This window comes from Brienomyrus brachyistius, chromosome 3, assembly GCF_023856365.1.
Source record: "Brienomyrus brachyistius isolate T26 chromosome 3, BBRACH_0.4, whole genome shotgun sequence".
Classification (NCBI taxonomy): Eukaryota; Metazoa; Chordata; class Actinopteri; order Osteoglossiformes; family Mormyridae; genus Brienomyrus; species Brienomyrus brachyistius.
In genome coordinates, this window is record NC_064535.1 from 30469421 (window position 1) to 30482449 (window position 13029).

General features: G+C 45.8%; 1 protein-coding gene across 18 annotated transcripts in view; it reads left to right on the forward strand.

The window, feature by feature from the left end:
- The window catches only part of mical3a (microtubule associated monooxygenase, calponin and LIM domain containing 3a), a 63162-nt gene that overhangs the window by 16377 nt on the left and 33756 nt on the right, over window positions 1–13029 (forward strand). For 17 of the 18 annotated variants that reach the window (XR_007397117.1, XR_007397116.1, XM_049009268.1 and 14 more), the window contains exons 4-13: window positions 2967–3083; window positions 3256–3357; window positions 3881–4036; window positions 4416–4516; window positions 8715–8972; window positions 9229–9344; window positions 9665–9791; window positions 10706–10778; window positions 12023–12170; window positions 12965–13029. The exon at window positions 12965–13029 is cut by the window's right edge and continues 132 nt beyond it. Coding sequence is in view for 16 of the 18 variants with exons in the window: in XM_049009268.1 (XP_048865225.1) it covers window positions 2967–3083; window positions 3256–3357; window positions 3881–4036; window positions 4416–4516; window positions 8715–8972; window positions 9229–9344; window positions 9665–9791; window positions 10706–10778; window positions 12023–12170; window positions 12965–13029 (1263 nt within the window). In the remaining 2 variants the exon portion in view is untranslated. Of the gene's footprint in view, window positions 1–2966; window positions 3084–3255; window positions 3358–3880; window positions 4037–4415; window positions 4517–8714; window positions 8973–9228; window positions 9345–9664; window positions 9792–10705; window positions 10779–12022; window positions 12171–12620; window positions 12714–12964 lie in introns of those variants that run through there. The other variant, XM_049009269.1, reaches the window with a different exon arrangement.

The following is a 13029-nucleotide window of genomic DNA, read 5'->3' on the forward strand; positions in this document are numbered from 1 at the left end:
AGAGCACTCCCCACAGGACTCCCCGAGGGACATGGTCAAATGCCTTCTCCAAGTCCCCAAAACACATGTAGACTGGTTGGGAAAACTCCCATGAACCCTCCAAGACCCTGTTGAGAGTATAGAGTTGGTCCACTGTTCCACGGTCAGGGCAAAAACCACACTGCTCCTCCTGAATCCGAGGTTCAACAATCCGACAGACCCTCCTCTCCAGAACCCCCAAATTGACATTATCAGGGAGGCTGAGGAGTGTGATCCCCCTATAGTTGGAGCACACCCTCCGGTCCCCCTTCTTAAAGAGAGGGACCAACACCTCGGTCTGCCAGTACAGAGGCACTGCTCCTGAAGTCCACGCAATGCTGCAGATGCATGTCAACCAGGACAGCCCCACAGCATCCAGACCTTAAGGAACTCTGGGCGGATCTCATCCCTCCCCTGGGTATGGCCACCGAGGAGCATTTTACCCACCTCAGTGACCTCTGCCCCAGAGATAGGGGAGTCCACCCCTAAGTCCCTAGACTCTGCTTCCTCATTGGAAGACATGTCGGTGGGATTGAGGAGGTCTTCGAAGTATTCCCTCCACTGACCAAAAACGTCCCGACTTGAGGTCAGCAGCGCCCCATCCCCACCCGTAAACAGTGTTGATGTTGCACCGCTTTTCCGCCCTGAGATGCCCGATGATGGACCAGAGTCTCCTCGAAGCCATTCCATGACCTCGCCAAATTCCTCCCACACCCAAGTTTTTGCCTTCTGCTTGGCCCGCCGGTACCTGTCAGCTGCCTCTGGAGTTCCAAAGGTCAAAAACGCCCAATAGGACTCCTTCAGCTTGATGGCATCCCTCACCACCGGTGTCCACCAGTGGGCTCGGGCATTGCCACCACGACAGGCACCGACCACCTTAAGGCCACAGCTCCAGTCAGCCGCCTCCACAATTAAGGCACGGAACAAGGCTCATTCGGACTCAACGTCCCCCGCCTCCCCCGGAACATGGAAGAAGCTCTGCCGGAGGTAGAAGTTGAAGCTCCTTCTGACAGGGGATTCCGGCAGACGTTCCCAGCAGACCCTCACTGTATGCTTGGGCCTGCCAGGCCTGGCCAGCTTCCTCCCCCAACAGCGGAGCCAACCCACCACCAGGTGGTGATCAGTTGACAGCTCCGCCACTTTCTTCACCCCGATGAAGAAGTCCGATGACACGACTACAAAATTGATCATCGAACTGGGGCCTAGGATGTCCTGGTGCCAAGTGCACATATGGACACCCTTATGCTTGAACATGGTGTTCATTATGTACAATCCGTGACGAGCACAGAAGTCCAATAACAATGCACCACTTGGGTTCAGATCGGGGGGGGGGGGCGCTCTTCCCAATCACGCCCCTCCCAATCACGCCCCTCCAGGTCTCACTGTCATTGCCCACGTGAGCATTGAAGTCCCCCAGCAGAACAAGAGAGTCCCCAGGAGGAGCGCTCTCCAACACCCCTTCCAAGGACTCCAAAAAGGGTGGGTATTCTGAACTGCCGCTCAACGCATAAGCGCAAACAGTCAGGACCCGTCCCCCAACCTGAAGGCAAAGGGAGGCTATCCTTTCATCCACTGCAGTAAACCCCAATGTACAGGAGCCCAGCCAGGGGGCAATAAGTATGCCCACCCCTGCTCAGCGCCTCTCCCCGTGATCAACTCCAGAATGGAAGAGTATCCAACCCACCTCGAGGAGATTGGTTTCAGAACCCAAGCTGTGCGTCAAGGTGATCCAGTTGGAACTTCACAACCTCATGCACCAGTTCAGGCTCCTTCCCCGTCAGAGAGGTGACATTCCATGTCCCTAGAGCTAGCTTCTGCAGCCCAGGATCGGACCGCCAAAGTTCCCTGCCTTTGGTCACTGCCCAACTCACACTGCACCCGACCCTTATGGCCCCTCCTACATGTGGTGAGCCCATTGGAGGGGCCTCTTAAGAGCAACTTTGCTTTATTTTAGCTTTAAATGGTTCAGTAAGAAGTTATTCTCTGTTAAGTAATAGTTCATTTGGTTATTTTAAAAGTTTAATTTTTAGGTTTTTATCTCTCTGGCCCAATTGGATAATTAAGTTCCATATTAACTTAGTATTTTATTTTACTCTGTACTTTATTGTATCCATATGTAACCATATGTTAATTAAATCAACTAAAGTTTAATACTGTATATAAATATGTTGGGCTTGGAGTTAGGGATGGGGTCATAGTGAGATGGTTAATTATGGGGTCAGCTGAGTGTTGTAATTACGAAATGTTTGCATCCAGTTGGACTTCATCTGCAAGCAATGTCAGTTGGTAGATTCACTCATGGTCTAGGAAAGCAACTGGCTCTTATCCGACACAACACAGAGTTGCAGTTAGAGTATGGAATAGTCTTCCTGTTGATGTTGTTGAAGCTAAAATCTTGAATTCCTTTAAATCAGAGCTAGATAAGAGTTTAACAACTCCGAGCTATTAGTTGAGTTCTCCCCAAACAAGTCTGATGAACCGAATGACCTTCTCTCTTTTGTAAATTTCTTGTGTTCTCATGTTCTTATTTTGATTCTCAAGACTTATGACAATTTCTACCACCTGCAGGACAGACGGTAATCAGTTACCTTATTATATGACTAGTAGTGATTGATTATTAATACCTTATTAGTTAAACATGTGACTGGTAGTGATTAGAGAAATGTGACATGGGTCAGTCTGCTATATACCGTCCAGTGGCTACTGATGAGGAACCAACCAAGTATCCAATTAAGTGGATGACTTTATGAGTCTGTGATCAGTACAGTTCTCCATTGTTGAACTAGGTAGTGTTGTTGTACTGATGCAGCGAAGACGTCTGAGATGTGTATGATGTTGATTCCTCCTGGCAGCTAAAGAATAATGTCTTTGAGTGAATCACTCAACACTTTGAGATCTTAAAAGCAAAGGGACATAGGGATGTGGCATGACCTCAGTTGCATTTGCAGGTATCCGCCAGCTTCAGCTGATGCTGCTGAAGGTGGCGCTGCTTCTGGGCATCGAGATCCATGTGAACGTGGAGTTCAAGGGTTTAGTGGAACCCCCAGAGGATCAGGAGAAAGCGAGTAAGTTCTCCACTTTCCTGCAGTCTGGAGCGTGTTGGACCAAAATGGTTGCTGCCAGTAGCTACTTGAAAAGCAGATAACCCTATATTGGGGTAATAGCAATGTGGCTGCTCTTGGGTATATTGTTAATATCTCACCTGAATACAGATGACCATTTAATTCTACTCTGCAGGAATCGGGTGGAGAGTTGAGGTCCATCCCAGGACACACCCTGTGAATGAGATGGAGTTCGACGTTGTCATTGGGGCAGATGGGAGGAGGAACACTCTGTCAGGTAAGGACACAATTGAAGAATTTTCCCAGAGGGACTGGAACCTGGAGCACCAACCTTGAATGGGCTGAATGGTGACTCACATTAGGTTTATTTGCATTTGTTTTTCAGTTTCTTGCTGTGTGTGAGTTGGTCTTAATTTCTGTCTCTGCTTTACTGTTTTGTCCTTCCTGTTTCTGTGAAATTACTGTGACTGTATCTTCACACAGGCCTAGTGAGGCCTTTCAGGAGTCTGTCTGCCCTAAGGGTCTCATTCGCTCCCTCCTGGCATTCATCCAGAACATGCTGCTTCTGCTGTCCATGGTGTGGGGGAAGGGAGAATGCACTGATATGCGAGACCCTCAGCCCTGTCACCAGGGTCATTCCTGCTGGCCACAGGATAAACTGTCGTTTGTGGCTGGTGTCCATGTCCTCTGCTATGTTTGGTGGTAGAGAGATACGATATGTGGCACTCATTCACTTTGACCCCCTTACCCCCATGTGACCTTCTTTCTCCTTGGTGCCGCCCCTCCCTGCTGCCACCTAGGGTTTAAGAGGAAGGAGTTCCGGGGCAAACTGGCCATAGCCATCACAGCAAACTTCATAAACCGCAACACAACCGCTGAGGCCAAGGTGGAGGAGATCAGTGGCGTGGCCTTCATCTTCAACCAGAAGTTTTTCCAGGACCTCAGGGAAGCCACAGGTCAGCAGTGTGGAGTTTCAGTTTCATAATGACCTTAGCGACTCTCCAGCTCAATCAAGTTGATCATTTAAATGTAAAATCACAGATGATGGTGACGGAAAGTTGACCCAGGTAAATATAAATAGGGGAATTTGTTTGACCTTTTTTTTTTTTTTCCTAAACACCTGTTGGTCAGTTCTTGTAATCTGTGCCTCCGTCTCTCATTAAAATGGGGAGTCACTTAAGAGAAATGTAATCCATTTTACCTGTGAATTATGAGTATGACATTTTGTCTTCCTTAGTTTAGCCTGATCTCAGCATCCATGATTTTTGTGTGACTAATTTGGGAGTGTTAGAGGTGTGAGATGGGAAACTGACTTAATCCTTTAACCACTCCCAGGAATTGACCTGGAAAACATTGTTTACTATAAGGATGACACCCACTACTTTGTCATGACTGCCAAAAAGCAGAGTCTTCTGGAAAAAGGAGTCATTCTGCACGTGAGTCTGCCATTTGTCCTGTTCGTATGTGATGTTTACACGGCCACAGCGCAACACTCTTCCGACTCTTGGGGGGTGTTCCATAAAGCAGATTTTCTCAGTTAGCTGGGTGCTCCTTATCTTAACATAACTGACAGAGAGGTTAGTTAAGAAAATTGGGGGGGAGAGACGGAAAGCCCCAATTAATATTAAAAATGGGCACTGTAAAAGGCCTACCTTGTGTAAATGCTAGGAGTATTAGAAACAAAATTCCTGATTTAGAGGCTTTAATTTCATCAGACACTTACAACATTATAGGAATAACTGAAACATGGCTGAGCGACAATGATGGAGAAAAATATAATATGGATGGTTATCCGCTTTTCCGTAGAGACCGGATAGGCAGGAAGGGAGGTGGTGTTGCAGTATACATATTAGAGAACATGCAGGCAAGGGAGCTCACTGATAAAAAATAAAAGTGCAGAAGCTGTATGGATAAAAGTAGATGCAAAAAACTCAAATGGCCTAATTGTCAGTGTTTTGTTATAGAGCACCTAATGTAGCTGCAGAGGAAAGCAGAATGTTATATGATGATATCAGGATTATGAGTAATAAAAATGATGTGGTGGTTATGAGTGATTTTAATTTACCTTGAATACAGAGGGACATTGTCTCTGGCTCTTCCGTAAATGAACTTGAGATAGTGGAATTAGTACAGGATTGTTTTTTTACTCAGTTTGTTAATACCCTAACCAGGGGAAAAGCCTTTCTTGATCTTGTATTCTCTAATAACCAGGGTAGGATTGGAAAATTTGAGGTTTTAGAACCACTGGACGGTAGTGATCATAAATTTCAGGTTAATTTTAGTGCCTGAAAAGCAAAGTCCAAAACAAAAGTATACAATGTTAAGAAGGCTAACTTTAATGGTATGAGACTGAAACTAGAAACTGTAAGCTGGATGTTAAATAGCAAAATGGTTGAAGAGGCATAGGATTTTTTTAAAAGCTCATTGTTGCAAGTGCAAGAGGACTTAATACTGTACCTGTTTCCAGCAAAACTAAATCTATGAAACTACGACGAAGGTGGTTTACTAAGGAAGTTAAGAATAAAGTCAGGAGGAATAGGGCTCTCTTCCACAAATGGAAAATAACTAATGATTTCAAAATAAAGCAGGAGTATCTAAGTCTACGGGACAAGTTAAAAAATAACATTAGATACTCCAAGAGGAATGTATAAAGAAAGGCTGTATTGGAGGCTAAGGATGACAATAGAAGTTTCTTCCAATATTTTAACTCCAAAAGAGCTCTAAAAGCTGAAATTACTAATTTTCAGGATAGTAAGGGCCTTATAATTGAAAATGAAATTGATTTACTAAATGAGTTTAATGATTATTTTACACGGGTGTTCACGGTAGAGAACATGAGTAACTTACCACCATTTAGTATGAATACCAGTATACATATAACTGAGGCTGATGTGGTACTAAGCCTAGCTAAGCTCAAAATAAATAAATCACAGGGGGCTGATGGCATCTTACCTATAGTTTTAAGAAATGAGGGATATTCTTAGCCAACCTTTAACTTTGCTATTCCAGAAATCGTTATCTGCTGGTGTGGTACCTTCTGATTGGAAGCGTGCAAATATAACACCCATATTCACAAAAGGGGATAGAAGTAACCCAGTAAACTATAGGCCAATCAGTATAATTAGCAATACTAGAAAAGTAATGGAAGCTATAATCCAAGTGAAAATGGTAGATTACCTGGATTCAAATAACGTTCTGAGGGATAGCCTACATGGATTTAGGTGAGTTAGATCATGTTTAACTATTTTACTTTAGTTCTTTGAGGAAGCTACAAGAGAAATTGATGACAAAAAGGCCTACGATGTGATCTTCTTAGATTTCCAGAAGGCCTTTGACGTTGATCCTACAAACAATTCTTGCTTAAGCTCAAGACTGCATGGATTTTAGGATCAAAAACTGGTTAACTGACAGGAAGCAGCGAGTAGTTATTAGAGGCACAATGTCACAGTGGACCTGCGTTCATAGTGGGGTACCGCAGGGTTCAATTTTAGGACCACTATTGTTCCTAATTTACATTAATGATATTGACTCCAACAGTACACTGTACACCAACAGTACAGTAAACTGGTTAAATTTGTAGATGTCACCAAGGGGGTTGGTGTAGCAGATACTGATCTAATAGCAGAGAGGCTACAGTGGGATCTGGATTTAATTAGTGACTGGGCTGATACCTGGCAGATGAAATTTAACATAGATAAATGTAATCCATGCAGGGAGCAGAAATATAAAGTACAGATATTTTATGGGTTCCACGAAAATAAAGGTAGCGGATTACGAGAAAAACCTTGGTGTGTACTCGCCAGTGTGAGGAAGCAATAAAAATGGCCAATTGGATGTTGAGTTGCATCTCTAGGTGTGTGGAGTTTCAAGGGAGGTGATGCTATGATTGTAAAATTCCTTGGTAAGACCCCACCTAGAATATTGTGCGCAGGTTTAGTCACCATACCTTAAGAAGGACATTGCTGCTTTGGAAAAGGTGCAGCGTAGGGCGACGAGAATGATTCCTGGTTTTAAAGGAATGTCATATGAGGAGAGGTTAGCTGAGCTGAATCTCTTTAGCCTCGAGCAAAGGAGACTAAGGGGGGACATGATCCAGGTATATAAGATTCTAACAGGTCGGGATACTGTTCAGGCAAATGGTTATTTCAGTATTAGTTTAAATACTAGCACTCGTGGCCGCAAGTGGAAATTAGCGGGAAAACATTTTAAAATGAATTTGATGAAGCACATTTGAGGAAGTGTGTAGTTGGAGTATGGAATAGTCTTCCTGCTAGTGTAGCGCAAGCTAAAACCTCAAGCTCCTTTAAATCAGAGCTAGATAAGATTTAAACAACTCTGAGCTATTAGTTAAGTTCTCCCCAAATGAGCTTGAGGGGCTAAATGACCTCCTTTCGTTTGTAAATTTCTTATGTTCTTAACTCTTATTGGATGGTCATGATTTCTAGTTAACCTCTCTTCCCCCCCACCCCCCCTGATGTGGTGTCCAGCATTTTGTTGTTAATATGGGATGGTGGTGATCAAGGTTATAGAGCCCTCTGCTATTCTTCACTCTGAGCTATTTCAGTGACGTACCACGTTATTTGGCTGATTACGGGGCAGTCGGCACTGAGCCAGAGAGGAGTGAAGCTGCTACAAACTGAGGAAACATGGCGGGAAGACTGCTGTCCCACTATTTTGTTAGCATCAGCATGCCATTAGTATATTCTAGTCTTGCATGACAGCTTGAAGAAAGGAACGGCCATCTCGTGTCTGTTCTAGGGGCTTTGCTAGGGTGCAGTATTTATGCTGCCCGTCTCTGTCACAAAACAACATAACCGTGATGGCCACTGAGCTGTCTGCTGCAGCTGTTCAGGACTGATGACCGTTATTATTGCCGCCAGTCAGGGTGGATGCCATGTGATTATGAAATTAATGGGACTCACCCGTTCCCTTTTTTGATCCTTGTTACTATCCATGACTTCCTGCACCTACCTGTAGCCACATCACATTGCCTATCAGATAAATACTCCTAACTTTACTTGGATGGAAAGGCTGTAATGTGTAGCAGGGGGACCTGCATGTTAAAATGTAAGACTGGAGGAGCTCCACGACGGTCCACTAAGACTCATGCAGGCCTATTGTTAGCAGACCTGAATTCTGTTTAACTTTTTGCCATTCTTGTTCACAATAACCTCACTGGGCAGTTTCAAAAAAATGCCCCACCTTACAAACATTTAACACGGACCACATAACATATCAATAAGATGATGTTTGAGGTAAGCAGACTAGGCATGTTATGATAAATATGCAGTTTCCATGTTAAAGGAACCGCTAATAGACTGTAAAGCAAGCACTTGCCTGTTAAACTCAGGGTCTAAACATCCCACTTAACCCAAAGATTTCAGGCCAGGGTTTATGGTGTGGCTGCCACGGGGCATCAGAGGGATAGTAAATGATATAAAGGGACAAACTTTATCTTATCCAATTGATCGCTGAGTGACAGGGAAGGAGGCTAATCATATTTCAGCCGAGGCCAACATTGGTCACATGGTGAGTGAGTTTGTGCTCAGTATGTTCAATGACTCACCCCACCCCCCCCCCCCCCACCCCTTTCAGATCTCAGGCCATAGCTAATCTGTCCCCCCCTCCTCATAGGACTATGCCGACACGGAGCTGCTGCTCTCCCGGGGCAATGTGGACCAGATCGCCCTGCTGGCCTATGCTCGCCAGGCTGCTGACTTCTCCACCAACCACCAGCTGCCCACGCTGGACTTTGCTATCAACCACTATGGGCAGCCGGACGTGGCCATGTTTGACTTCACTTGCATGTACGCATCAGAGAACGCAGCGCTGGTGCGTCAGCGTAATGGGCACCAACTGCTGGTGGCGCTGGTGGGGGACAGCCTGCTGGAGGTGAGGGCTTTGGGGGGTGGAGGGAAGGGGGGAGAGCCTGTTGAAAGGGAGGTGGAGAGGAGGAGAGTTGGAGGGATAAGAGAGAGATTTGGAGGGATGAGAGAGAGAGTTGGAGGGATGAGAGAGAGAGTTGGAGGGATGAGAGAGAGAGTTGGAGGGATGAGAGAGAGAGTTGGAGGGATGAGAGAGAGAGAGAGAACCTGGTGATTACAGTATGTGGAGCCCAGGTAACCATGCTCTCTACTGGCTCCCCCAGCCTTTCTGGCCCATGGGCACAGGCATCGCCCGGGGCTTCCTGGCCGCCATGGACTCTGCATGGATGGTGCGCAGTTGGGCACTAGGCTGCCCCCCGCTGGAGTTGCTGGCTGAGAGGTGAGCAAGGTGGGGTATTGCCACATTATAGGAGTCACAGGAGCACAGGAAGCCAAGTTTATTTGGAATGGGCCTCTTCTGTTTCCCTCTACAGGGTCACTGAGGCAGGGGGGAACACAGGAAAATAAATGTTTGGAAATTGAATTCAGGCGTGGGAATGGGGAACGCTAATATGAAACAGGAGTCAGCACCGGGACAGCTCTATGGGGTTGGGGGGCACCATGTATATATACATACAAACAGTGAGCCTGGGGCATGGGAGCAGCTCTGGTCTCGTGGCTTTTCCTTTCAACTGAAAACACTTTTCCCCTCCATCACAGAGAGAGCATCTACCGACTTCTACCCCAGACCACCCCCGAGAACGTGAGCAAGAACTTTAGCCAGTACAGTGTGGACCCCACTACACGCTACCCCAACGTCAGCCTCAACTTGCTGGGCCCCGGCCAGGTGTGGATTATGTGAATAACCTGTCATTCTGACATTGTGAGGACCATTTTTCAGATCCCCACAAAGATCTGTAAACTCAGTCAAAAAACTAAAAATGCCAAACACTTAAATTTTTTTTTGGTTACTTAGAATAGAATAGAATAAACCTTTATTATCCCACGAATGAGAAATTTAGGTGTTACAGAGCTCTTGCACAAAAACGTAATATAGAACAATAGGAGCAGGTAGATACACAAAGATATAAATACAAATGTACAAAAGTTTTGGAAATAAATAAAGATGTACAGAGATATGTACAAAATGTACAGAGATATGTACACAAGTGCGGGGGTGGGGTGGGGTGTGAATGATCCTGGTTACAGCATGTGATATGTCAGTTAAACATATATGAGTAAAAAATACTCACGCTAAACTGTTATAATGTCTGACAGCCGCTGGTAAGAATGACCTGCGGTAGCGCTCCTTCCTACACTGTGGGTGTAGGAGCGCTACCGCAGGTCATTCTTACTTGTGGTTAATGTTAGGGCTGGTTAAGGTTGTCATGTTGGGATTGGAGTTTTCCCCACAGAAAAGAATGAGAGTCCCCACAAACATATAATTACAAACCTGTGTGTGTGTATGTGGGTGAGTGCGCGTTTTTGTATTATTATATATGAGCACCAGATTTTCCCACAATTTGATTAAAACTTGTAACTTTTTTACTTTTTGGGGATAAGGGGGGATTAAGGTTGCCATAGATTACAGTTATTATAGAAATAAATATTCCCCCCTAAAGATATGAATATGTGGACTGCGTGTGTCCTTCATGTGGGCCCTCCACATGGTCAAATAAGTCCTGGTGGAAAATGGGATGGACAATAGTGACAGTGATTATGGTGCTGGTGCTAACCATGTAATGACCATGTCTTTCACAGGTGCGCCATCTCATAGACACGGGTGAAACTGACAACGCAGTTGGCTCTTCCACGCCCAAGCTGTTGCGAAATGGTCAGTGGCAGTCACAAGGTTTGCATGTGCAACTGGCCCTGCCTGACCAAAACTCCCTGCAGTCAGATGTTCTGCTGCCTTTACTCTGATGTGATTATGAACGCAAAAATGTTTCTCATTCTAGAAAACATAACTCAAGTTATGAGAGTCTTGCAAGGTAACAATGAAGATGATATTAAAGATGGCTGTTTGCATGTGTGATTTTTTTGCTTAGTGGTTTAGTGGAAAAAAGCTGTCTGGCATTTAATCGCAGTAGTGATTTTTGGTGTGTGGCATGGAATTTAGAATTAGGATTTAGTGAGTAATTGTCATTGTTGACACACCACAACGAAATGTGTTCTCTGCATTTAAACCATATGTGCCAATGTGACATAGCAGGGGGCAGCTAATTCAGCGCCCGGGGAGCAGTGCTTGGGGGTGGTACCTTGCTTAGGGTACCTCAGTGGTGCCTTGCTGGTCGGGATTTGAACCTGCAATCTTTCAATTTCGAGTGTGCTTTTCCTAAGCCTTAAGCCACAACTGCCCTGTGGGGAAATAGTCTTTACACCTCCCTCAGCTTACTCTTTTACTCAGCCACGAAAGGCTGCCACCTGTCCTGCTGCCCTGGGAGCTGGGGGTTAAGGGCCTTGGGGCGCCCAGGGAGCTGGGGGTTAAGGGCGTTGGGGTGCCCAGGGAGCTGGGGGTCAAGGGCCTTGGGGCACCCCAGGGAGCTGGCAGGTTAAGGGCCTTGGGGCACCCCAGGGAGCTGGCAGGTTAAGGGCCTTGGGGCACCCCAGGGAGCTGGGGGGTTAAGGGCCTTGGGGCACCCCAGGGAGCTGGGGGGTTAAGGGCCTTGCTCAAGCACCCATAGTCGTGCTGAGGCTGGGTTTGAACCGCCGATCTTGTAATTACCGGCACACAGGCTTAGCCCACTGAGCCACACACTGTCACTGCCTGCATCCAAAAGGTTGTAGGTTTGTATCTCATGGCTGGCAAAGTGATTTCACTGTTGGGCCCTTCAGCAAGGCCCTTAACCCCAGTTGCTACAGACAAAATGTCTGCTAAGAAAACAAATGGGATAGTATGATGCTTTCAAAAAAGACAGGTCTGAATATTTTATTACGAATTATGCTGCAATGCTACAGGCTCAAAACCAAGGATTTTCTTGGTTTGAACATGTGACTAACATGTTATGCTCTCATAGGGTAGAGTATTCACAAGAAAGCAGGACTTATAGGTAACTGTGTCCTTACCATTTTTCCCAGAATCCATTGCACGTTCCAACAAGTTGCTAAGCTGGTGCCAGCGGCAGACGGAGGGTTACCGGAATGTAGCAGTCAGTGACCTGACCATGTCCTGGAAGAGCGGCCTAGCCCTGTGTGCCCTGATTCACCGCTTTCGGCCTGACCTCATGTGAGTCGATGCATGTGGTGGACCTCGTGGTCAAAGCACAAACACCTGTGGGATTGTCCTAAGGCAAATCTTACCACCAAACCCAAAACTTGTTTGAAATCATTTGTGATAATTACTGTATAATGCTTGCCTGATCATTTTATTTCAAACTTTAAATATTACTTTCCATGATTTACACAAAGAGTTTTATTTTAAAGGTAGAGCCATCCACTACAGCAGGAACACAGATTTGTAAGCATGGGCAGTAGCAGCTGTAATCTGCCAAGCCTGCAGGCCTTCCTCGGCTTTCATGCTTTTCATGTTTTGAGTAGCTCCATGAGCTGGAGGCCTGGTATGTGCAGTTGGGAGAGTCACCATTCTGCATGCCATGATAGGCTCCCCTAGCTGCCTGAACAGTGTTGCCAACTTGAATGAATCATTCTGCTGGCCTTCACTGACTGCTTCCTGAAGGTTTAGCATTGGACTGCTAACTGCTAGCTTGCTGAGCCCACAGAACTGTGGAAGAGCCTGAGCTGTAAGAGGCTCAGCGAGGTGGGTACACAGCTGGGTAGGTGGGTGGGTGATGATAGGATGCTATGGACAGGAAGAAGATTTTTTCTCATTGGTTGAGTGTGCTATAAGGTTACTTCTCTTTGGTTGAGTGTGTTGTAAGGTTATTTCTCATTGGTTGAGTGTATTGTCATGTATTTTTTTTATCCATCCACAGAGTGTATGTGAATGTGAGTGCCATTGCCCTTAGATGAAAGACTCTGATCTATCCTTTATCTTCCCATTCTGTCCTTCTGCCCCGGCAGAGACTATGACTTCCTGGAGGAGCAGGATGTGGAGAACAACAACCAGTTGGCATTTGATGTGGCTG